The 24786-nt window shown below is 49.2% G+C and overlaps 1 protein-coding gene across 2 annotated transcripts in view; it reads right to left on the bottom strand.

Annotated features, from left to right (window-relative positions):
• Positions 1-23768, bottom strand: part of MBTPS1 (membrane bound transcription factor peptidase, site 1) — a 52954-nt gene extending 29186 nt beyond the window's left edge. Inside the window, exons 1-8 of one of the 2 annotated variants that reach the window (XM_027618085.2) lie at positions 23635-23768; positions 10588-11079; positions 9692-9949; positions 6729-6932; positions 5045-5155; positions 4500-4609; positions 3099-3215; positions 2589-2656 (exon numbers count right to left, since the gene is read on the bottom strand). In XM_027618085.2, the coding sequence (XP_027473886.1) occupies positions 2589-2656; positions 3099-3215; positions 4500-4609; positions 5045-5155; positions 6729-6932; positions 9692-9949; positions 10588-10750 (1031 nt within the window). In that variant the 5' untranslated portion in view covers positions 10751-11079; positions 23635-23768. Of the gene's footprint in view, positions 1-2588; positions 2657-3098; positions 3216-4499; positions 4610-5044; positions 5156-6728; positions 6933-9691; positions 9950-10587; positions 11080-23634 lie in introns of those variants that run through there. The other variant, XM_027618086.2, reaches the window with a different exon arrangement.
• Between the last annotated feature and the right edge of the window lie 1018 nt (positions 23769-24786).

Genomic DNA, 24786 nt, shown 5'->3' with positions numbered 1-24786 from the left:
CCTTCTTAGCTCACCGGCCACCGACATGCTACCAGGTGGTTGTTCAGAGGCACCAACACCGATTTTTTTTTTTTTTTTAAAGATTTTATTTATTTGACAGAGAGAGAGAGAACACAAGCAAAGGGAGCGGGAGAGGGAGGAGCAGGCTCGATGCAGGGCTTGATCCCAGGACCCTGGGATCATGACCTGAGCTGAAGGCAGACGCTCAACTGACTGAGCCACCCAGGCGCCCGATTTTTTTATTGGCTTGTGCTAAAAACGAAGTCCAAGTATGCCAAGGGCGCAGGACCCTGAGAGGGGCTCGCAGGCGGGGCATCGTGTGGATGTGAGCATTACTTCAGAGGGGTGGGAGCACAACGTCTGTGACAGACTACAGCTCTTTGAGCACGGTCTGTCATCTGCCTTGCACTCCCCGAAGCCCAAGCAATAAGGCATCACGGTGGGGGGGGGGGGGGGGCATTCCCAGCACGAGCCCCATGCGGCTTCACAAGCAGATGCTAAGCCCGACACGGGGCCCTCACGAGGGTGCTCCTCTAACACACAGAAAGTGGACAACTCTTTGATTATAAGAGTGTGACTGCCCACAGAAGTCACAGGATTTCAGAAGAGTGACCAGCGTGGGGAGAGCGGTCAGAATGCCACGTGGGAGAGCTGGTGAGAGGGGTGTGAACAGAAAGAAAGGCAAGCGAGGAGGGCCAGCAGCAAGAACAGGTGATGGGGATGGGGATAAAGAGGGTTACCGCAGGGAGACCCAGGAGGGGACTGGGTCTGAGGAAGGCGCAGTGGGGGACTGAGCGGAGCCAGCACCTGCAGGCTACAGTTCCCCCAGGGGGCCCACCACCTGTCCACGCACGTCCCCCTTTCCCACACAGCCACGCCCATTCATTTACACACGTCCAAGGCTGCTTTCCCGTTGCAAGGGCAGGCGAGTGCTGACAACAAACACCACACAGCTCGCAAACTCTAAAATATTTACTATCTGACCCTTTGCAGAAAAAGTTGGCTGGCTCCAGGATAAAGTAGCGAGAACCTTAAAAACCAAAAACAAAAATGTGCATCTAATTAGGCAATGACAACCTACTGCAGATTCTTGGAATAAGAAAATTGCTAGAATCTGTCTAAGGAGCAGAACAGAAAACAAGGAAAGGGAAGAGCTACCACTTCCAAGGGCTCAGTATTGGCAGAGCCTTCCCTCTGCCGTCAAAGGTCTCCCTTGCAAGTGCCACCCAGGGTGGCCTCATGCCCACTGTGACAGACAGTGAGGCCGAGGCCTGGGGATGAGAGGGCCCCAGGGCCTGTGCTCTTCCCACAGCGGTGACCTTACACCATCCAGGCAGGGAGACAGGCTGGAAAGCTGATGGACAGTCTGGGGACTCCGGACTGAGGGGGGACCAGAAGGAGAAGTGGCCAAGGGGAGAAACACATGAAAGGGGCAACCAGACAGCTTAGTACCTGGGGTCTCCCACACGTCACAGCACACACGACTGGCAACATAGCAAACCCAGAACCGTGGGCCCCTGACAAGGAGACAGGATCGCTTACAACGATCAGGCTGGAACCACAGCTGCCAGGACGTACAGCTCCTGACCTATACAAAGAGTAATCTCCTAGAGCTCAGCCTAACCCTGTGCCCTGGGCCCCTTGTGTCAGTCCATCAGTCGAGACCCCGTCGTGCACGCCTGGGGGTGTCACTGCATGATGCAGTGAGCAACTCTGAAGGCCCAGGCACACGCTTGTCTCTCCCCACTGAGCTGCACAGTAGAGAGGATGGTCTGCGTCTTCTTTCCCCTCTGTGGTTACCTCATACCGTCACAGCACCGAACCACACAGGTCCTGGGGACCCAACAACAGAGAATGACACATATCCTGCTGCAAAAGCATTTCAGCACAAGAGACGACTTACGCGCATCACCTATGGAACAAGAATCAGAGCCGTAGGTGAAAGAAGATCGGGATCTCTAACCAGACAGGAGTTCGAGGCCTATACCGCAGTGACTATGTTTCACATCTCATGCTGCTTTAGTTCACCATGACGACCCAGCGCAAAGGAGCATTTCTGTGACTGCGTTCTCTCTGCTTCCCTCGATCTGACCCCACTCATCAACCCTGCAGACGGCGGCTGGGTCTGTTACACGGCCCACACTTTCCCCCTCCACCAGCTCTGCCACGTCTGCACCTCGTGCTTCCTAAGACGACAGGCACCTCATCCCATTTACCGTCTCGTGCCCGGGCCTCGCAGAGTGGGTCTCAATAAATACTGTACAATCCATTTATTTCTAGCAGGTTTACTTTCATGATTTCAGAAAAAAAAGGGGGGGGTGAATAAAAACTGTAGGCCTCCAAACTACTGTTTACAGCAAACGAAAAAATAATAAATAAAAAATTATTAAGCAGAAAAAGGCTGGCCTGAGCTGACCAGTGAGGCGGGGGTGGTGGGCACTGGCTCATTTCATAGTCTGGCTGGTTGTGTGTGGAACGTTCCCGTGATACACAGTTTGAGACAGACACAGGGACAGATAGACAACAGATCTGCAGTTATTTCAGGGGGAAAAAACCCCTCTAAGTCATCCCTAGGGGGGAATACTCACCCATAAAGAGGCCCATCGTTGCCAATAGCAGAAACCATGATTACGTTGTTAGCCGTTAATTCCCACACCTACAGGATTAGCAAACATTTATTTATGAAGTGTGCCACTCTCAATCACATACAACTGTCCAAAAACAACTACACCTTCTAAAAAGACTCCTAAAGAAAGAAGGGTGACCTTGAAACGGTAACACTAGACCCTCACGGGCACAGACATTTGCCAACCAGCAAACATCATCGGCGCTGACCAAACCCAGGATTTGGGGCCTTGCGGTGCACAGAGCAGAGCCTGCTCTCCGGGCAGGTTCTGAAACGCGCCTTTTGGAGAAGGAACCAGCACAGCAGGACGTGCTGCTCCTAACCAAGTCGCCAAAGCTCACGCCCTCACCCATCGTCCTGACAGGGCGGGTACCCCGTGCACGACAGGCCACCAACGCACCAGCGATGAAGCGCTGAGAGCAGAAGCTCTCATCAGGCGCGCCACTGTCCTTTGTGCGGGGACACGACCAACCTTGTCAACGAAGGGATGGTCCATGAAGTCGGGGCCGCCAATGCTGAGGTTCAGCACATCCATCTTCTTCAAGATGGCGTAATTGAAGGCGTCCAGGAACCAGGAGGTGTAGGATACCTAGTTAATTGCCAAACACGACTTCAGGGGTTTTAGTGAAAGTCTCGAAGGACTACAACAGAGTTTCTGTCTCTAAGGGTAAAGTATAGCCTCTTAAGCAGCATGACATATTAACTCAAATTTCAGAAACGAAAACCCGGAAGAAATAATGCTCTGAAATGTAAAGTAGACACCCGGAAATTCTAGGTCCCTGCAGCTGGACTCAAGGGACAGCCGTGCTGTGGGGGCTCTCTCCAGGCAGGACGCACAGCGCCTCACCCTCAAGTATATTCCGGGGTGGGGTGAACCCCCACACCTCTCACTGCCCCTCCTTGAAGGGATTTATCACAAGACACTTCCCTTTCAGTTGAACGTTTCTGCCCAGTTTACTGTATTTGTCTAATATTCTTCGGCCTAAACAGACTCATGGGTAAACGGCATCAATAAAAGTTATCTCATAGAATTATTTCTCTGATGTTCAATTCCCCCCCGGTTTCCTGACAGCTGAATCGCCTTGTGTAACACCACTCAGATGTTTTTATAAAATATACAATTAAACTTACAGTAGAAACAGGATCAGTGCAAAATTTAAGAATTATGTTTTTAAAGGCTTTTACAAATAAGACAAGTTTATGTTTGCTTGTATAGGCAAATATAGGAGGAGGGGGTACAAGAAATTTAAGAAACTATCACATGGGAGACATGAGGAAGTAAGGTGAGCCCCTGCTGGATGGGAACAGCGTTGGGGGAATTATCCCTGTGTTGCCTTTAGATATTTCTGAACCGTGAATTATCTGTAAAAAATTAAATTTAAAAAATAAACAGGACCCTCCCCTTTTCTATGAGTAGTTACGAAAAGCTAGGGAACAGGGCCGGGATCCCACACTGCCCAGCATGACACCACGTGGTACAGAGGCAGCCCTCAAGCCTGTCACAGCCCAGGAGGGGCGACAAACACACCAACTCGAGATTCTTCTTGCGCGTGAAAGCGCCAGAAATGTGCCCGTGACGTGGGGGCAGGCCAGGAGGACAGGAAGGAATGAGATGCGAGGCCAGGAGGACAGGAAGGAATGAGATGCTGCTGGGGTGGGGTCTTCAGGGTCCAAGTGAGGCTGATGGAGGGGTGGCGAAGGGGCGAAGCCACACAGAGGGGCTATGGAGGGACAGCGTGGCACGTGTGGGACACCAGAAGCAGCTCAGCATCGAGGAGGCGTGCTGCTTTTCAATGAATGTGTTCTCCAAAGTTTTACTTTTTTATGTTTCAATGTCAACTCCTTAAACTTCAGGGGTCCTCAAAACACCTACCTGGTTATTGGTAAAGACCCTGAAAATATGAAGTTCTGCATCTGGAGCAAACCCTTGGCATTCCCGCATGCTGGCTATCACACCTGCCACAAAGGTGCCATGGCCCAGCCCTGCAGACCACAAGGAGATAAGTCACAGAACAGAGCTGATAATGTGTGCCTAGATGCAACACTTCAAACCACCAATTCAAACAGCCTCGCTCTCTGAGCCCCGGATGAAGAAGCTGCACCGCCCCTGCACGGTCTCCCACCCAGAGCCCTCGCCCTGGCTGCACCGATTCTGGGCCTCGCACCCCTACCCCCTCTCAAACTGGGAGGTCAGTGCTCCTCCACCAGGCAGCCCGCTCTCCTCAAATGCTACTTCCTGACATCCTGAGACAGACAAGCTTCTGCCCAAAGGCACATGAACAATGTGGATTCGTCTCGGTAACAGCCCTACATGACTGTTGTCATCATGAGCATCCAGAAAACTGCACTCTGAACCCGTAAAACTGGGGACAGGAGCAAGGTTCAGAGACCGGGTCACACCACAACATCGCCACCCACCGTCGTCCAGCGTCCGCTCATTGGTCCAGTTGGTTCTCTCCTTCACATTTTTGAAGTGGGGATGCTTCTCGCTCAACCCAGTGTCAAAAACAGCAACCCTTACGTTAGCACCTTATTCCAAAAAAAAACAAGCAAACACAATCATGTTTGGAGAAATCACCTTTTTGGATGTTGTCTATAAAACACATTCCTCCTTGGGACCTGTCACGGAGGCCCAGAGCCTGCCCAACGGGCACGCGTTAGGTCAGGAACCCCAGGGGCCCGGGCTGAGCCAAGAAGTGCTTAGTAAGACCTGAGGCTACAGGGGAAATCTCTTGGGACAACCCTCACCTGTCACCAGCGCTCAGTCCTCCACATGGGAGTGATCTACCCCCTCCTGGTGACTTCCCCCAGGTCTCCCTCCCCTCATCTCTGTAGAGAGGCACTGTGGAACGAAGGGCACCAATACAGAACATCCCCAGGAGAGGGGAGACCATTCCCATGCCTACCCTCCGACGCTGCTCATTAATAACCTCTGCACACAGGGGCTGCCGGCAGCACGCGGGGGTAAGGGTACAGTAAGGAAAACCAGCATACCTTGCTACAACAAGCAGCCTATTTCAGATACGGCCCAAAAGCTATGTGCACTGATGTCAAGACTGACACTGCCAGATCAAGAAATTCTAGAAAACACGTAGAAAAATCCAAGATGCTTGTATTATTTAACAGCTAACAGATGTCACAAAAGTGGGGTCTTTCTGGTGTGAGAGCTGTGTTTACATGTCAATACTACGTTAAATAATCAGTTACACCGACGTAACTATCAGAACATACTGCTTACATTTAAATAATGCATACAATCTCAAAAACCACTTGGTTTGGGGGGGACAGAAAATGCTTTTCTGTTTAGAGAATTTGCTTTGTGAAGAGTTCTCGCCCTGAAAAGATAAAACCACGAGGTGATAATCATTTTAATGAAACATCAGTCCACCAGGTGTGAAGAGTTCAAGTGTCTCAGATCTTCTGCAGGGCGTGGGCTAGGGAAATCAAGGGAGAGGTAAGGGTCTCCCAGGCTAGGGGATGCGGGTGAGGACCCCGAGACCAGCTGAGATGGACAGGGATGGGAGGGGGGCTACAGAAACTGGCTTCCGTTTGGGGTGGGGTACAAACCTTCACAGTAGTTATGACAGTGATGTTCTGCCATGATGCATCAATCAGGAAAAGTACCTTATTGGTTGTTTTATTTCCTAGGATATGGTCATGAATACCATCCCCTGCTCTGAAACTAATGATCGACAGGTGCACACTCTCTAACTCGGCCATTCTGCACAGAGCTCCACACTCAAGGGAAAAACTCATTTCCACGTTATCTCTTCTAAGCAACCATCTCTGCACTTGATCTCATTCCCTGTGTGTTCACCTACGTGTCAAGAGGAGAGAAATGCTCCATCTAACCCCTAACCTCAGAAATGATACAGAAAGATAGAAAAGGTGCAGAGGATGAAACAATCTAAAAAGGCACAGAAACAGATGCCCAGCACAGTGGAAGTCAAAGGCAGCGGGGGGAAGCGGCCGGATGTGTCCAGCTCCACACGCAACGGAAGCACAGGTGCCTGAGGCCCGTGGCAGAAGCACTAGGCACCGGAGATGGGGGGGGCGCCCCGGCCAGCAGGCCCCACGTGGCTCCCGGGTGAACAGCACGCACCTGTGTAACCCATCTGCCAGAGCACGTCCGCCTGCAGGGTCTGGGCGACCTGGCGTGGGATGGCTCTCAGCAGCCGTCTACTCGAATGTCTCCCGGTAGCGTGCCAGAAGCCGGAGCCCAGGGAGAGGCTGGCTCTTCGCAGGGGACGGGATGACTGCCACTTCTGGCTCCACCGAGTGTCGTTACAGGGCGCTACGGGGTCCGCTAGAGCCAAGGAGAGACAGATGAGAAGCGGAGCAGCGCGGGGACAACCCGACCCGTAAGGGAGAGCACCCATTCTGGAAAGAGCGCCAACTACCCCTGAAACCTTGGGTGACGGTAGGGGGGGTTCTCGCCCCTGTCAGAGGCCTTTCTCCAGGCAGTTACACTCACAGGACATCACCTAGCTATCATCGTTATTCCCAAAGAGTCCTCTACTTGGCATTTCCTAACTGACGGAAAGCAGAGAAGGACTGGCAAAATAACCACTTTTAAAGAGAGAAAGTCAATTGTGCCTAAAACTGAAGAAAGGAGAAATGTCTGATTTTTCACCAGTAACTTGTTCTCACTGAACCAAAAGGGTTAAACACAATGACAACAACAACAGAACAACAACGAAGCACATGGCCACTGAGTGATGGCGAAGTGTCACAGCCCTGGGTGCTGGGACAGAAAAAGGCATGTCAACCCACCACACCTGTCTCTGGTCCAACAGCAGCAGGACCTTCTTCCAACTGTACACTGCTCAGTACTCTCAACATGCTTTCCAAAAGCAGAAGAACTAGAAAGGAGCTGGGGCGGGGGGGGGGGGGGTCTGAAGGCGATGAACCGTGTCTTCTCTTGATCTTGCAAGGCAACCACAGGCTGCGCTCGCATCAACACCTGCAAAGCCGCACTGACAACCATGAATTCCATTATCTGTAAGTACCTTACTTTGTTAAAAATGGAAGGAAAAAGCAAAAGAAACATGAGTAGTCCTTACCTTCCAGGACCATGCTATCATGAAGAAAAACTGAATCTCCGATCAGTTTTGAGAAGAACACACCTATGCTCCTACTACTGAAATTCTGTCTCTGAAGCAAATGACTATCGTTTATTCCCGTCTTACCAGGCTTCCCCATGATAAAGCATAGGGACCTGGAAAAACAGTCATGTCAATGCCATTAAGTAATTATTTGCACAGACCAACTGAAATTATTCTGCGCTGAACTTGCCATGTTGACTCTGTTCTTTAAGTCAACAGCGGGGGACAATACTGGGGTGCTGACGGCAGAGTGGTATTGACAACGCGCGAGGGGTCTGCTCCGTCGGCCTGAAGCAGACCAGACTACACCAGAGTAATGAACGCAGCTCTGTAAGAGCAATTCAGAAAAACTAGAGAGTACTGGAAGGAAAGCAGTTAAAATGGTGAGAGGGCTTGAACCCGTGTCGTGGGAGGGACGGCTGAAGGATCTGGAGAGAAGAATCCGTCAAGGGGGACACCGTGGATATCTTGACAACACCTTTAAACACTGTCTTGAGGCAAACAGGTTGGCTCTGTCTTCCAGCCTGTGGACAGAGCCAGGGATGGGAGCCAGGGTGGGACAGGTTCCAGCCAAAACAGAGCAGAGCCTTCTCACAACACAGCCAGAGAAACAAGTCATATTTAACGTCTATTTACATCCTAAAAACTCTGCTAAGCTCTTACACTTGCACTATTTTATATCATCTTCGTGAGAACCCTAGGAGGTAGGTAGCATTATCTCCATTTTGGGGATGGAAAAAGTTGAAGCTTATAGGAAAGCGGTGCAGCACACAAGGTAGCAGATGGTGACAAGACGGACTGGGCCTGTCGGCAGTGCACCACGTCCTTAGGGGGCGTCAAGCACACGTCCGACAGCCATGGTGGAGAGTGTAGAGAAAGGAACCCAACCCTGAGATTCCAGGATTGCTGTGCTAAAATTAGGCATTTCCATGTTTCTTAAAATGTCCTGGGGCTCTTTATGTTAAAAAAGTAAAATAAAAAAGCACAACGCTAAGCCATTTATCTGGCTAAGTGCACAAGCTTTGGTTTGGTTTGATCTTCCTGGATTGTTTTTAAAGAGAAAAGCATCACAGAACATCTGGCCTGACACAGAGAGCTCTGAGGAAGTCAGACACCTGAACTCGGTGGCGCCTCCAAGGGCGGGCTTGTCACAGTATGCAAATTAGCTCGGCCTCCCTGGGCGCCTCTTCCGAACCTCAGAGGCTCTCAGGCCTACTACCTGACAAAGGGAGAAAAGGAAAACTTTATTTCTCTTTCCTTCCAGAGGAAAAAAATGACAGTAAATGATAACAGAACTGGCAATTTGTTACGCTAGTTTATCACAAATGGGAAAAAACCTTTTCTCTGGTAATAAGCATGCTTTGGAAAATGTTAAGTAATAAATATGCAATTTATTATTTAAGGATAAACTCTAACCTGATGAGCCCAAGTTGTAAAGAAGTGGGAAAGAATAAGCCCTCAGGCTGGAAGAATAATCAAACGCCTTCCATCCTCACACCTGCACAGCCTGTGACTAAAACAGGCCCAGGGGAGGCAGGACTGTGCATGGTCAGGAGGCTCTCAGAAAAACAAAACGAAACCCACAGAAAGGATGTTTTACAAGATGCCTTAAAAATAAAAACACACGCTGACAGAAGCACAGTGCAACCAGAGGAGACTCAAACACCCCGACCTCTCCGAGGAGGTTGGGTGAAAACCACTTGCAGGAGAGACAGACATCACCATCGTCCCATACTGCAAACTTGCAGATTTTTCCCACCAGAATAGCATGAAGCCTGTTGTTAGTTTTTTAAACTCCTGACAAGAAAACGTTCACAACTGATGAAACTAGATAAGGGACTTGGGTGTTGACTGAACCCCTTCTCAGCAGGCTGTGTGAATATGCACATTCTCTCTCTGAACCCCAGCGAGGCAGATGAAGCAGAGACTGACAAGCGGAGCCCGAGATCACAGTACTCACACTCTGCGTACTTGAGCGAACGGAAGACTTTCCGCTGGGGTGTCACCCGTTTGATGTTGGGATGATCTTCAAGCGTCAGCAGCCCTGCTTTCTGTTTTTCTTTTATCTGAATCACCTCAAAATCACTAGGGTAGTCACTGGATGGGTTGTTTCGAGGAATGATTCTCCAATTGTCTATTTCACTGCTCTTCAGGGCACTCGAAATAAAAGAATTTCTAGCTTTGGCTGTAAAGTATCCATTGAAAGCCACGATGTACTCTGAAATCAATGACCACAAATAAAAATAAGAATTTATGTCCCTGTATTGTAACATAAGAGTGTATCCACTCTCAGATTTCCCTGGTAAAAGAAAACTTACAGATCCTAAACCCTACAGAAGGAGCAGTAAACGAAGACTGGTTTAAAGGCCCTGAACAGCCGTTTCCAGAGCGCTAGGTTAAAATGATCTGTATGAGCCCCCTGATCACAGAAGACATCACTTAAAATCAGATACCTGTGCTATTTTTCAAAAAGCAAAGACTAACAGAAGTTTGAATATATGGCAAAGAAATGCACGTAACTTTTTCAAATAGGAAAAAGGGATTCAGAAGGAAAGGCTCAGTTTTATTTTACTGAACATTCCGCACCTCCCAACTCCCCACCCTCCGTGGCTGCAATGGTACCTGTCCCAGAGAATCAGGTTTTAGGGAAGTAATTCAGAATGCCAACGTCCTTGCTTCACAGAAGCTACCTATCTTGGGAAAACCAACTTTAGCAGAGTGAACATCTAAGCACTGTGTGCTCACCTCATATGAAATGTATCATAGAAAAGAGGACAATGTCTTTTTTGGCAAAAGCTAATATTTAAAGTTAAGTTTTTAAAAAATGGGAAGGGGGGGCTAAAATAATATCATTACCATATTCCACAACCGTTGAGGAGAATTCCACCTTCAACGTCAGGTGGGAACAGCCAGGGCATGGGGCCTTTTCGAAAGACTTCTTCTCCAGTCTGTCACCCAGATGTTTCTTCCCACAGAGCAAAACCACTAGCAGAAGCAGCCAGATGTTGACAAGCTTCATGGTCCTAAGTGAATATGGTCATAAAATCGCATAAATTCAAATCGCACTTTTTTTCTTTCTTGATTATAAGTTAATTTTTGTTTCGGCCAAAAGCTGAAATATTATTGATCAGCCATTTTACAGTCTTGTCCAACGTAAATAAAAGTTAAATTTCATGGCCTTTTGTGGTTTGGCCTGGAAAGAGGCTTTCATTTCTTTCTTCGTTTCTTCTCCATCTTGGACCTCGGGCTCCTGTCACTCTGGGCCAGACAACTGAGTCCTCCACTCCATCTGCAGCACAGAACCACAGTCCGGCAGGGCGGGCGGTCCCTCTGGGAGCTGTGAGCCGTCTGCAAAACAAAGCAAGCCAGGCGGGAGTCAGTCCTACGGGAGTCAGTCCTACGGGAGTCAGCCCTACGGGAGTCAGCCCTACGGGAGTCAGCCCTTCGGGAGTCAGCCCTACGGGAGTCAGCCCTTCGGGAGTCAGCCCTACGGGAGTCAGCCCTACGGGAGTCAGCCCTACGGGAGTCAGCCCTTCGGGAGTCAGCCCTACGGGAGTCAGCCCTACGGGAGTCAGCCCTACGGGAGTCAGCCCTTCGGGAGTCAGCCCTACGGGAGTCAGCCCTTCGGGAGTCAGCCCTACGGGAGTCAGCCCTACGGGAGTCAGTCCTTCGGGAGTCAGCCCTTCGGGAGTCAGCCCTTCGGGAGTCAGCCCTACGGGAGTCAGCCCTACAGGAGTCAGCCCTTCGGGAGTCAGCCCTACGGGAGTCAGCCCTTCGGGAGTCAGCCCTACGGGAGTCAGCCCTACGGGAGTCAGCCCTTCGGGAGTCAGCCCTACGGGAGTCAGCCCTTCGGGAGTCAGCCCTACGGGAGTCAGCCCTACGGGAGTCAGTCCTTCGGGAGTCAGCCCTTCGGGAGTCAGCCCTTCGGGAGTCAGCCCTACGGGAGTCAGCCCTTCGGGAGTCAGCCCTACGGGAGTCAGCCCTACGGGAGTCAGCCCTTCGGGAGTCAGCCCTACGGGAGTCAGTCCTACGGGAGTCAGTCCTACGGGAGTCAGCCCTTCGGGAGTCAGCCCTACGGGAGTCAGTCCTTCGGGAGTCAGCCCTATGGGAGTCAGTCCTTCGGGAGTCAGCCCTACGGGAGTCAGTCCTTCGGGAGTCAGTCCTACGTGCACCGCAGGCCAGAGAGCCACAAGGACGCCCCGTGAGAAGATGAGACAGACGTGTAGCCCAGGCACAAAACACCTGGTCTTCTCTTTCTTTAATTACTCCTCACTTCTCTCCGGCAGAGAGAATAAGAATTAAGAAATAAGAAAGGTTGAAACAAATGAGAAAAACGGAGCAAACTGAGCATAACAACACCAGGAATACTGAGCCCCCAAGCAGCCAGAGAGGGGGGATCACAGTCCTACACATCTGCCCCCCCCCCGCTCTGCTTCGACCTCAGATTCTTGATTCTCATCATGTGCAACCCTTCATCTCCAGGGCTCTTCCCCAACAGCATTTGATTTATTTTTTAAGTAGGCTCCACACCCAGTGTGGAGCCCAATGCGGGGCTTGAACTCATGACCCTGAGATCAAGATCTTGAGCTGAGACCAAGAGTCGGACGCTTCACCGACTGAGCCACCCAGGCGCCCTGCAACAGTAGTTTAATTCCCCATAAATTTTACCAACTCTTCAGGCAAAAGCTTGGTATATACATCCTCACTTTCTACCGTAAAATAATACCTAAGGACAAACCAATTTCCATGCAAGTCATATCCTTGCCACTTTCTTTTAGAGAAACTATGCTTTTAAAATTATTCAAACTATACCTTTCAGATTTTGAAATATTTTCTGCCAATTCTATGAAGAGAACATAAAAGGGTTTACACAGTCATCAAATTTATTTTACATGAAGCCTCACCTTAAAGAAATCTAACCTGCTAAATAGGTTATAAAACCAGATTACCTCTTTACTGGAAGTAATACAAGAGAACAGTTTGTGAGATACATTGCTGCCAGAGAGAAGTGTTATCTGAGTGTTAAATTACACACAGGCACAGATATCTTTCAAGTATGTGAATGGCAGAAAAGTGATCATTCTTCACAATGAACAACAGAGTGGCAGTAAAACAAACAAAACAACAATGCTGGCTGTGGCACATCCAGAAAAATCAGTTGCACTGATCCCACCAGAAACATAAATAATCCAGCAAGGGGAACAGAGATCAATAAAACAGGACAGGCCTTACACTGCTAACTTGTTTCTAAAAAGAAAACACTTAGGACCAGGAGTTGACCCCCTTTAAAGAGAGGTACGGAATTATTAAAACCCTTTCCTCTGGCAGCAACTGGTGCTTTAGAGTAACAAGGACTTTGTGGTTTCTGGAACTACTCATATGTGCCTCTATTCACACAGGAAAACACATAAAATCTAAAAAAGTTTAAAAGGTTAATATTTAGGACTTCACTGCTGTAGTAACACACGACCCTGAAAAGCAGGCCTTCTCCGGCACTAGAGACTAAGGCTGGTTGAATGGAGCTCATCAGATGGAAATGAAATTTTAGAACTTATTTCCCTATCAACACAAAGAACAACAATGAAAATGCCAACCACGAGAACAAAGAAATTAAAACCAAAGATCAGAACAGAAAGACCAAAGAAAGGCAACAGGGGACACCAAAAAAGCCACTCCAACAAATTTCATGGCAATACGCTTGGGAGTGAACCCCAATTTTTTCTGCTTATACTTGATATTTGCAGTAATGGGGTATCACAGACTATAATCACATGAAGCATATACCTCACTTAATTATAGTATGAGTGGTCAAAGAAGATAAAGCTCACCACTGGTGAGAAGAGTTCTCATGTTAAATGAACTTACAGTGAAAAAGATTTAAACAGGTCTCTCAATTAAGGCAAATTAAAAAAAAAATAAAGGCAATCTCTTAAGCTCTTCTGCCTCAAGCTAAAGAATCTATGACATATTTGAGCAACAAATATTATCGAGTGATGCGAGCCAATCTTAGTCCTAACTGCGTCAGACTGACTTTAATTAAACCTCTTCTTAGTCTGCACACAGGTACGGACAGCGACCTCCCAGCACAGCCCGTGTGGAGAGATGGCTGGCGTTCTACAACTGATCCCCAGAAATGCGAAGAAAACGTGAGAGGGGTTTCAATCTTTAAAAATGCCTAAGATAATCAGCTCTCTCCCGAAGAGAAAACGTTTTAGGTTTTGGAAACAAGGACACCACAGTATCCCTAAGACGTTCTACCTTAATTTATGCAATTAAATCATACAATTTTATATCGTGCTTACCAAGATTAAGGTGCGATCCAGCCAAGAGGCCGACAAGAAAAGCAAACAGCTAACCGAAGCGCAGGAAGACACGGAAGAAGAGGCGCACACGCAGGGCCGGGATGCCACGCCAAGAGTTCTTCTGGGTGAAATGGGAGGCTTCTGCCGAGGAGGAGGTGGAGGGCGCTCTGGCAGAGCCCGAGCCGGCGGAAATACGGGGGGAGAAGTGGAGCAGCCTGAACACAGCTACAGCACAGCCCAGAACAACACAGGACGTGCAGAGGATCAGCAAGTCCTTCGCAGGAGGAGGGAGGCCACGGGGTGCCAACCTGGAGGCGGAAAGACGGTGGGAAGCAGGCACCTGGCACGGGTGCGACCCCTGTGCGGGGCCCTCGGGAAGCAATGGGCATGAGGTGCGCAGAGATGAACTGGAGCCCCGTGGGGTTGCTGAACAGCTCTGCTCCCAGGTCCGACTCCTTTACGGCGCCAGTCACAGAGCCAAGCACAGAGCCAAGCACCAAGCAGACAGCAGGGACACAGCAGCCAACAAAACCCAAGCCAAACCTCCGAGCTCATGGCGTGAGCGTGTGTGTGTGTGTGTGTGTGTGTGTGTGTGTGTGTGTGTGTGTGTGTGTGTGTGTGTGTGTACACAGAGGTGCCCCGTGAGCCTGGGAGGGGGCCTCTGAGGAAGGACCTACGGAAGCAGGAAGCTGGCCAGGCCAGCTGGGCACAGTACCGGAGGCACCGGGAAGGGCGAGCCCAAAAGCCCGAGGCCAGGAACACGCCTGGTTTGTGTAAGGAAAGCCAAGGGGCCGGTGTGGCTGGAGCAGGGGGAGGGAGGCGGAAAGCAGAAGGGATGGGAGAAGTGGGGGGAGGGCCTTGTAGGTCAGAGAAAGGACCTCAGCTCTCACTCCCAATGGGAGGCAAAGCAGGATCTGAGCAGAGGAGCGAGCCCAGCTGGTCGGCACGAGAACTGGCTCGCTCCAGCTTCTGTACAGAAGGGGGCACAGGCAGACGCAGGGGGCCGACTGGACGGCTCCCAGGACAACTGTGTCGGGCCAGGCTGGGGCAGGAGGGGCGAGGAAGGGGGGCACGGGATGGCAGTGAGACAACCTGCGGACAGCCAGATTTGGAGGATGCACACCTGAGGAGCCAGGGACAACACTGAGGCCTCTTGTCCAGACAGAGGGCGTCTGCCCCTGACGGAGACGGAGAAAGTGCAAGAAAAGCTGGTTTGGGGAACACCAGCAGGTGCTGAGCTCTGACCATGTGAAAATTAGGGTAAGCACTAGCGCTGGGAAGGCATGGATCAGGGCAGAAAGGAATAGGGAGATCAAAAAAAACCCAAAATCTGTAAGAAAGAATTTCCATAACGAACAGCAGTCTGTTGAAAGGGCCACACACAAAAGGGCGAACAGCAGCCTGCCCCAAACTCCAAAACCACCAGGGGCTGGAAGACACCCTCAAGTAGAAAAGTCCCGTGGGGATAACGGGAAGGTTGGAAATTATGGGACAAGGAGACACCTCTCTGGTTTGGTTGTGGCTGACCTGCTTACATTCTAGGTTCTAAGAAGACACTCCTAAAAAACTCTGATAACAGATACTGAAGTTTCTATGGTTTCCCAATCCCAGAATAAGAGGGCTTCAAAATACAAATTTGCTTTGAAGAAAACAAAAATGCCAAGAGGGGCACAGAGGCTGGTGAAGGATGCCACGGGCACCGAGGTCACAGGACGGCCACTGTGCCACTGGCCTGTTTTAAAGACAGCCAGTCCCCACTGACTTCTCTACTGGGGCTTCAAAGGCACAGACCACACCTCCCTCATCTAAACATCCACTCACCTGTGTCAACGATGGGTTACCACCCCCCACCAGCTCTCACTACACAAGGCAAACCTGCTGAGCACTGTCCCCGAGACAGCCTCACCATCTAGGGGGAGGAATGGAAGCAGCAATGCGTACAGAGCGTGTAAATACAGACGCAGACATATACACATAGGAAAAGAAACATTTTTAACAAGAGCTCTGTCTTTCCTTTTCTTCCTCTCTTTCTGCGTAATTCAGCCAAGGGCAAGAAGGCGCTGGTGGAGAGCCACGGTGGCCTGGTGTGGGGCGATGGCGTCTTGAGAGGGTGAGGAAGGTGTGGAGCAGAGGCATCTGGTGAGGGTGTCGGAGCCTGAGTGGGGTGATGACCGTGAAAGCGGGAAATTGAGTTGATCAAATAAATATTTACAGATAATGGGAAGCACGTTTCTATTGTCAGAGAAGAAAGGCACAGGTATGAATAAGGGAAAAAACCTGAAAGATCCACGCAGGGTCAGACTGAGGGTAGAGGTACTGGTGCGAACTCCGGCTTCTCAACACATGGGACAGACAGACGTAAAAACAAACATGCAAGTGTGTATGTGGTACACACGCACACGTACATTTCCTAGCTCTGTCTACTGCAAGGACATGGGAGTAGTGACAGCTCAACAGGAGGGAGCCCATCTAGTACCCAGAACTGGTTTCCTTTTTTCTTTTTTAAGATTAACTTATTTATTTGAGAGAGGGCGAGAGAACATGCTCTCACGAGCAGAAGAGAGGGGGAGAGTAGGAGAGAAACTCAAGCAGACGCTGTGCTGAACGCGCAGCCCAATGTGGGGCTCCATCCCACGACCCCGAGAACAGACCTGAGCCAAAACCAAGAGTCAAACGCTTTAACTGACGAAACCACCCAGGCGCCCCCCAGAACTGGTTTTCTAAATGCCATTCTTCACTCCAAGAAACCAGGCTCCTAGTTCCAGGTGAGTGGGCAGGTGAGTCTGGAACATCCTGTGCCAGAAAGTGAGAAAGCACTCAGAGAACAATGGGAGTATGTCTAAGGAACACAGAGGCCAGCGTGGGACAGCCTGAGCATCAAAATAAATAATGAAAGTAACAGATGTTAACCCACTGCAGAAAATACAAAACAAGAGTCCACAGTAACATTTAAAAACTAAGCTGAAAACTTGAAGAACGAGATATTTACATAGGCCCGGAATGCCTCCCAACAACAACAACAAAAAAATCCTTATTTCCAAAGGGACATGCTGCTTCTCCTACAGCGGAGAAGCTTCACCAAGTTAACCAGCCAGGGGACAAACAGACCCAGGTACACCGAGCAGATGACTGCAAGAGGCCGGCATCACTTGTGGGGTTCCTGCCAAAGATGCACAACCTGAATCACATCATGAGGAAACATCAGAACCCAATCAAGGGACATTCTTCAAAATAAACTGGCCTGTAATTTTGAAAACTACCAACGTAATGAGAGCCAAGGACTGGCTGAAACACAGCTCCAGACTGAAGGAGACTCAGGAGACATGACCGGTAACTGAACTTGAGGTTCTCAACTAGATCCCTCCGCTGTGAAGACATTCCTGGAACAACTGGCAAACCTGAACAGGGCCCGCCTGGGATGACATAGCAGGGAGGTGTCAGGACTCATTTCCTGATTTTGAAGGCTGTGCTTTATGTAAGTAGGACTCTGCTTGCAGGAAATGCCCCCGTGAAGTATCTAGGAATAATGGATATCAGGTCTGCAACTTACTTTGAAATAGTTCAGAGGGGAAAAGGCTTTGTGCTGTTCTTGGAACCTTTCTGGTAGATTGAAACTGTTTCCAAAATATGTAAAAAAAAAAAAAAAAAGAAGAAGAAGAAGTTTTATACTTAGTCTCAGATGCTAGGAATGAATGAGAAGGATGGGTGTATTAAATTTTAAAAAGTGGTGGGGAGGGCAATTTTAGGCTCTTTTCTTACTCAGTCTGAGCTGCCCACTATGTGCACGACCAGACTACAAACCAAATCAGGTAGACTCACACACATCAACTGTCACACAGAAGGACAGCCCAACAGATGTGACTGAGCTAGTCGAAGTGAAATTCAAACTAATTCTCCTTCTAACGAATTGACAGAAACCCTGAAAAGATTCATGGTAAAGTAAATTTCTGTTAAAACTGACTCCAGTGTTTCCACAATTTACATTAGATCAAGAAACTTCTTGAAAACAAGTATAATTGACATAGAATACCCTATTACTTTCAGGTGCACATCATCCTAGCACTTTGTTATTTTCACACATTGGAAGTGATCCCCCTAAGTCTGGTTACCATCTATCGCCACACGAAGTTGTAACCATGTAGGCTGTGCCTGACACCCCCTGACTTATTTATAACTGCAGGTCTGTACCTCCTAATCCCCTTCACCTATTTCTCCTGCCCCCCCAACCCCTCCCCGCTCTGGTAACCAACAGTTTCCTGAACCTATCAGTCTGTTTCTATTTGTTTTGTTTCTTCATAAAAATCAAGTAACACTGTGAGAGACATAAACTGAGACACCAGTATAAAACACAAATCATGTTTAAGAATTCAACCCAATAAAATGAGGACTCTCATATGTTGTGAGTGAATGTAAATAAAATAAATGTTACCTTTTACAACAGTCATTTACCAATATGTATTAAAAGCCTTAAAAATGGGGACGCCTGGGTGGCTCAGTCGTTAGGCATCTGCCTTCGGCTCAGGTCATGGTCCCGGGGTCCTGGGATCGAGCCCCGTGTCGGGCCCCTGCTCTGCAGGAAGCCTGCTTCTCCCTCTCCCTCTGCCCCCGCTTGTGTTCCCTCTCTCGCTGTGTCTCTCTCATGCAGCATTTATTCTGTGGCAGTTGCTGTTCTAAGCAATCTTCCCAACCTGTTACTAACCACCCCCCTTTCCAGATGAAAACACAGAGGTGCCCACGGTGGCTCATCAATGGGCCTGGGGCCATGTGGCAGTGAGTGGGAAAGCCAGCTGGGAACTTGAGTAGTCTGGCATGGAGGCCACCCTCTTAAGAGGTAGGTTACCCTGCTTTTCTAAAATCTCCCCTGGAGGGGCACCTTGGTGCCATAGTCGGTTAAGTGTCCGACTCTTAGTTTTGACGCAGGTCACGATCTCAGGGTCATGGGATCAAGCCCTGTGTCGGGCTCCACGCTCAGCCCGAGTCCGCTTGATACTCGCTCTCCATCTCCCGCTGCCCCTCCCCTCAGCTCACAAGCACACACATGCACGCGCTCTCTTTTAAATCTTTTTAAAAAAATAAAATCAAATCTCCCCTAGAAATTCATTTCATAGAAGTGTGAATCTGAGAGCATACAATGATTTACACCCAAAGACTATAACCAGGAAAAGTTAAGAGTACCTAATGTGCAACAGGAGACTAGCTAACTGATTAACCAAAACTATGGAATGCTGTGTAGCAATTTCAAATTATGTTCCTCTAGAAGGCTGAATAATGGTCCCCCAAAGATATCCACATCCTCATCCCCAGAACCTGTAAATGTTACTTTATATGGTCAAAGAGATTCTGCAGGTATGAGTAAACTAAGGATCCTGAGATGAGGAGAGTACTCTGGATCATCCAAGTGGGACCAATGTAATTACAGGAGTCTGTACAAGACGGAGGCAGGCCCACTGAGCTACTCCCCCACTGACAGCAGGAGAGAGATGATGGAAGCCGGAGGCTGAGGTAGTCAGAGGAAGAGACCAGGAGCCAAGGAACGCAGGTGCCCCTAGAAACCAAAAAAGGGAAGGAAACAATCTCACCTGGAGCCTCCAGAAGTAATGAAGCCCTGCCGACACCTTGACGTCAGCCCAGTGACACTGATTTTGGACTACTGACCTCCAGAACTGTAAGATAATAAACTGGTATTGTTTTAAATCACTAAGTTTGTAGAAATTTGTTAGAGCAGCCATAGGTCTTGAATATATTTCCCAAAGAATACAGGGAAAAGTTAATGCAATATTAAGTAAAACAGTTCACGGACAATGATCCAAATTTCGGTTTTTATTTTATTTTTTTTAATTTCTTTTTTTTTTAATTTTATTTATTTGAGAGAGAGAGAATGAGAGACAGAGCATGAGAGGAAGGAGGGTCAGAGGGAGAAGCAGACTCCCCGCCGAGCAGGGAGCCCGACGTGGGACTCGATCCCGGGACTCCAGGATCATGACCCGAGCCGAAGGCAGTCGCTTAACCAACTGAGCCACCCAGGCGCCCAAAATTTCGGTTTTTAAATAATGTAGCTATATGCACAGGAGAAAAAGAAAAGGAAAAGACCTCTGCCACAAGGTAACAGTGGTCCTACCTCTCAATGGTATTAGTACAGGGAGTTATGGTCTTAGTTTTGGTCATTTACATTTTTACAAAGAGCCTATGTTACACTTTCATAATTAGATAACTATTTAAGTACTTTAATAAAACTCATAGAAAAACAAGTTTTCTGGTAACACGGTGGCACAAAGATTCAAAATATATTAAAGATTTAGGGTTTTTTTAAATAAATTTTATTTATTTTTAAGTAATCTCTAAGATGCCTAACATGGGGATCAAACTCATGACCCTGAGATTGAGTCACACACTCCACCAACTCAGCTAGCCAGGCACCCCAAAGATTTGTTTTTGGTTTTTTTTAAAGATTTTATTTGTTTATTTGACAGAGAGAGAGAGAGAGAGAATACAAGCAGGCGGAACAGCAGGGAGAGGGAGAAGCAGGTTCCCCACAGAGCAGGGAGCCTGATGTGGGGCTCGATCCCAGGACCCTGGGATCATGACCTGAGCTGAAGGCAGACGTTTAAACGACTGAGCACCCAAGCGCCCCAAAGATTTGGTTTTATCTGTACATACACACAGTAGAGATCAAAAGGGATCTATTTCCTAGGAATTGTGTTAAAAAATCTGTCTGTGTCTACCTTAGAGCTCCAGGACAAGCTTTTCACTCGTTTATTCTGAACAGGCTTATCATGCGCCATATCACCTACTCATAGGGCCTAGCTAGAGCTGTTACTGGATCCACTGTTTACTGGATTTAATTTCTATAAATTCTTTATGTAGAAGACCTGGTGATCTTTCCATACAAAGGTATGCCCTAAAAGATGGTATGTGCACAATCATGGATTTTCTGTTAATAAGTATGCCTCTAATACAGGTGTAATCAAAACATATTTGACATCAAATACTAAATGGAAAATAAACAGTTCAAACAATATATGCCAGGAAGAAGATTTAATGAGCTATGTTTAAAAAGGAGACCAAGTAGAGGAAATGTATACCTGGGCAAACAACTGGTCTGACAGCTAACATTCCCTGCAGCTCAGGTTCTTCTACTTTGCATTATAATAGAATATCACTCAGATTATAATTCTGAGTATAGCTGAAGTGTATCTGAAATCACTTCTTTGCAAATAAGAACACAATTCAGAGGAAATTACTTGTATCACCCGACAGTCATCTAATTATTTCGATACACCAGCTTTTTTAATGAACCTTTACTGAAATAGCTCCAGAGAAAACTGAATTGTGTTTAGGCCACAAAAGGGTAGCATTCAGTTCAATTAAACTTTGGCTGTAAAAGTACCACTTTCATAACTAATTGCATACTTGGCAGTACTACCATTGTTTAATCAGCTAACATTTAAACGACGCCAGACCACACTATCTTGAAATAAAGGTGTATTCTTCAGACTGACTGAACCATTCCTTCTGGCACAATCTGTCCGTTAGCGGGACAAAACAAGTAATTCAGGCCAAAGAATCAACAGGTGCTTGTCTACACTGTCCTTTACTGCCTATTCTTTCACGGGTGCTATGTCCATCTCCTTATTCTCTTGATCCTTCAGTCATCCAGTACTAGCTAGCCAGCCGCACGAGGCAGGCACCTCCAAACCCAGAACTTTCCTCATTTTACTTGAAACTCATTTCCTTAAGCAAAGACATCGTCAAGATTAGTAAATCTAGGTAACAGATCTCTGCAGCCCGTCAAAACTGATTAGGCCACCGGGAAGGGAAAATCGATGTGTCTTTTTTACTACCTCTTTAGCCTGTCTCAGGCAAGATGCTGACGGAGACCAAAGTCCCCACCCAAATACCAAACGCAAGGTCTAGCCTCCCATCCTTCATTAATATTTCAAGTCACAAAGGGCTGGAGTTGTCAAGTTTTTCCAATGAAATACAAACAATATCTCAATTCTCTCCTGGTGCAAAGAGCCAGTTGCAAATCTCCCCCTAAAAACCCCACACAGGACACAAATGGAAGCCAGGTGCAGTTTACCTAAGTGTTCACCCCTCCTAGCCTCTGTTACTCTATTTATGACACTTAACTGTGGCTGCCACACAAAAGAAGCAGTAGGCAGGGCAGAGCAGTAACTACCACTAGAATGACAGAAGATGGAATCAAACATGTGAATTTGAAGGGAATGCTAAAAATTTAGCTAGAAGATATCCAGCTTGATCCCATGGGGCCCCATGTCCTGCAAAGACTCTGCAAGCACTAAATTAGAATTTCTCTTTTTTCACAGATACAACCAACTCTTGAATATGAGAGATGCATGGGGAGTGCAATGGAGAGGCTGAATGGGCAAGGGTCCCACTGAGCAGAGCCCAGACACAAAGGCCACAGATGATCCCACCTCAATGAAATATTCAAAAGAGACAAGTCTAGGGAGTCAGAGAGCAGATTAGTGGTTGCCTGGGGCTGGAGTCAGAAATGGGTAGTGACTGAACATGGGCACCAGGGATCTTTTTGGGGGTAACAAAAATGTTCTAAAAGTGGGTTGTGGTGATGACCGCACAACTCTGCATATTTACTGGGGGAAAAAAAAAACACTGACTAAGTACATGTAAAACAAGTGAATTTTATGGTATGTAAATTTTACCTGAACAAAGCACTGACATAAAATATACATATAAAACGTGTGCTGCAGATAAAAAAAAAAAGAAAGTTGGGAAGAATCAGTTCTCCGAGCTCCTCACTCTTAAACAAAATGCAAACTGAGACGCTGCAGGTGGGTTGCTTACTAGCACAGCTAAAGCTAAAGCGCCACAGGAAAATAAATTCTACGGAGTTCAGCTCTGAGATCTTTGCTACTTTATTTCACTTGGAAGTGTCCTTCAGAACCTAAAGTATTTAACTTAATTTGCACAAACTGGCCAACATTCCCAGAAGCTCTCACCAAAACAAAGGGTAAACATCTTAATAAAAATGATATTGATAATCTATAATATAGCAGTCTTAGACTGTCTTAGGTAGCACAGACATGACAGGGCAAGGCAGGAGTCTCTCGGGCCCACCTTGCCGACGGGCTTCCTGCACTGCATTCCTGAAAATCGGGATGTTCAGCAGTGTGCTCAGACTGGGACATGCAAAGAACCGAGGTCGTTGAAAATGTGATCCCGGAGCCCCTACGGGAGCCGGCCCGGAACCGTGGGGTCGCCGGGAAGAAGACACGGTTTCACTCCGTTGAAGTTTATTTCACGGGGAGAAAACGGTGAGGCTGAGCAAGCTAGCAACCCGCGTGAGCCCGGAGAAAGGGCCGCGCAGGGCCCCCAGCCGCAGCCTGCCGAGCACAGCCGCACGCGCTGTTTCGGGCGCTGGAAAACGCCCGTCAACCCGTCCGCCCGTCTTCCCGTCTGTCCCCCGCCCCATGCTCCTGTGCCGCTCCCGGAGGGTCCAGGGGCGCAGGGAGGCCCCGGCCCCGGCCGCCGCCGGCGCACATCCCCGCCCTTGGGGCCACGGGCGCGCGGGCGGCTGCACCGGTCGGCGGGTGGGGGAGCGAGCCCCCGCCTAACCTACCTGCTGCCGCCTCAAGCTCGGGTCCCGCGGTCCCGGGACAACGGCACCTCCACGGCGAACACGCCTCGCGTCTCCATTCGGGGCTGTTTACCCCCAACTCTCGCGAGACTGCGCGACCCGGGCGGGGTGACCGACGGCTGGGAGTGCCGGGAGCGCCAGCCCCGCCTGTGCGTCCCCTGCGTCCCCTGCGTGGGCCTGCGTGCGCGCTCCGGACGCCGGGGGCCGCCGGGCTCGGGCCGGCCGGCCGGACAAAGGTCTCGCGACACTTGCGGCCGGGGAAGGGAGGGCGGCGAGCCTTCCGGGTCCAGGTCGGTGGCGGGGCTGGGGGCTGGGGGCTGGGGGGGGGGGTTGGACGTGGGACCCGAAAGCGGCCGCGCGGGACCAGGGCCCAGAGATGACGATCCTGGCGGAACGGCCAGCATTTGCCGTAAACGCCCGAGAGCTCCCGGCGCAGCGCCCTCTTCCTGGGGCCCAGCGGGGTCCGGATCCGGGGCCAGGCTCGGGCGGCACCCCCAGGCACGCACCTCTGCAAGCCTCTGCCCATTTGTCCGATGCGGCCGCCGGGACGGGCCGGGGAGGCGGCTGGCTCCGGGCCCGGGGACCCCCCCCCCCCCACTGGCGGGCGAAACCGCCGCCCCAAGCCGCGCTTGCTCCGCCCGCCCCGGCTCCGGTCCGCTCCCCACTTCGCCGGGACCACTGATGCCCAGTGGTTACCCTTGTTGACTAAACAAGGCTCGGTGCGTTCAACTCAGAAACGTTGGCCTCCCCCAAAATGCCTGCGTGGCTTAGATACCAGGATCGCGGGCTGTTTTCTGCCCACGTGTGGAACCGGCCCACCCTCGGCGCTGTGTACAGGTGGAGGACTGAAACATGTTTTTGGTAATGTTTTTGAAAAGGGACGTGCTGTACAGTCAGATATTGTGTGAACGTTCCACAGCAGCACGATAATGCTGAGTGGCACCAACGTGACACGAAAGCACAGCACTTCGTGTTCCCTTTATCATTCTTTAACCAGACTGGTTTAGTATACTAAGTTAATACACCATCACCTACTAGATTTGTGATCTTGGGCAAGTTGTACCTCCGCTCAGTGTACCTCACCTTCCTTACCCAAAAGACGTATTTGTATCTCACAGGATGAGGGTTCAATGA

This window comes from Zalophus californianus, chromosome 17 (genome assembly GCF_009762305.2).
Source record: "Zalophus californianus isolate mZalCal1 chromosome 17, mZalCal1.pri.v2, whole genome shotgun sequence".
Classification (NCBI taxonomy): domain Eukaryota; kingdom Metazoa; phylum Chordata; class Mammalia; order Carnivora; family Otariidae; genus Zalophus; species Zalophus californianus.
The sequence above is the reverse complement of the archived record's forward strand: the minus strand, read 5'-3'. Positions and strand labels throughout refer to the sequence as shown.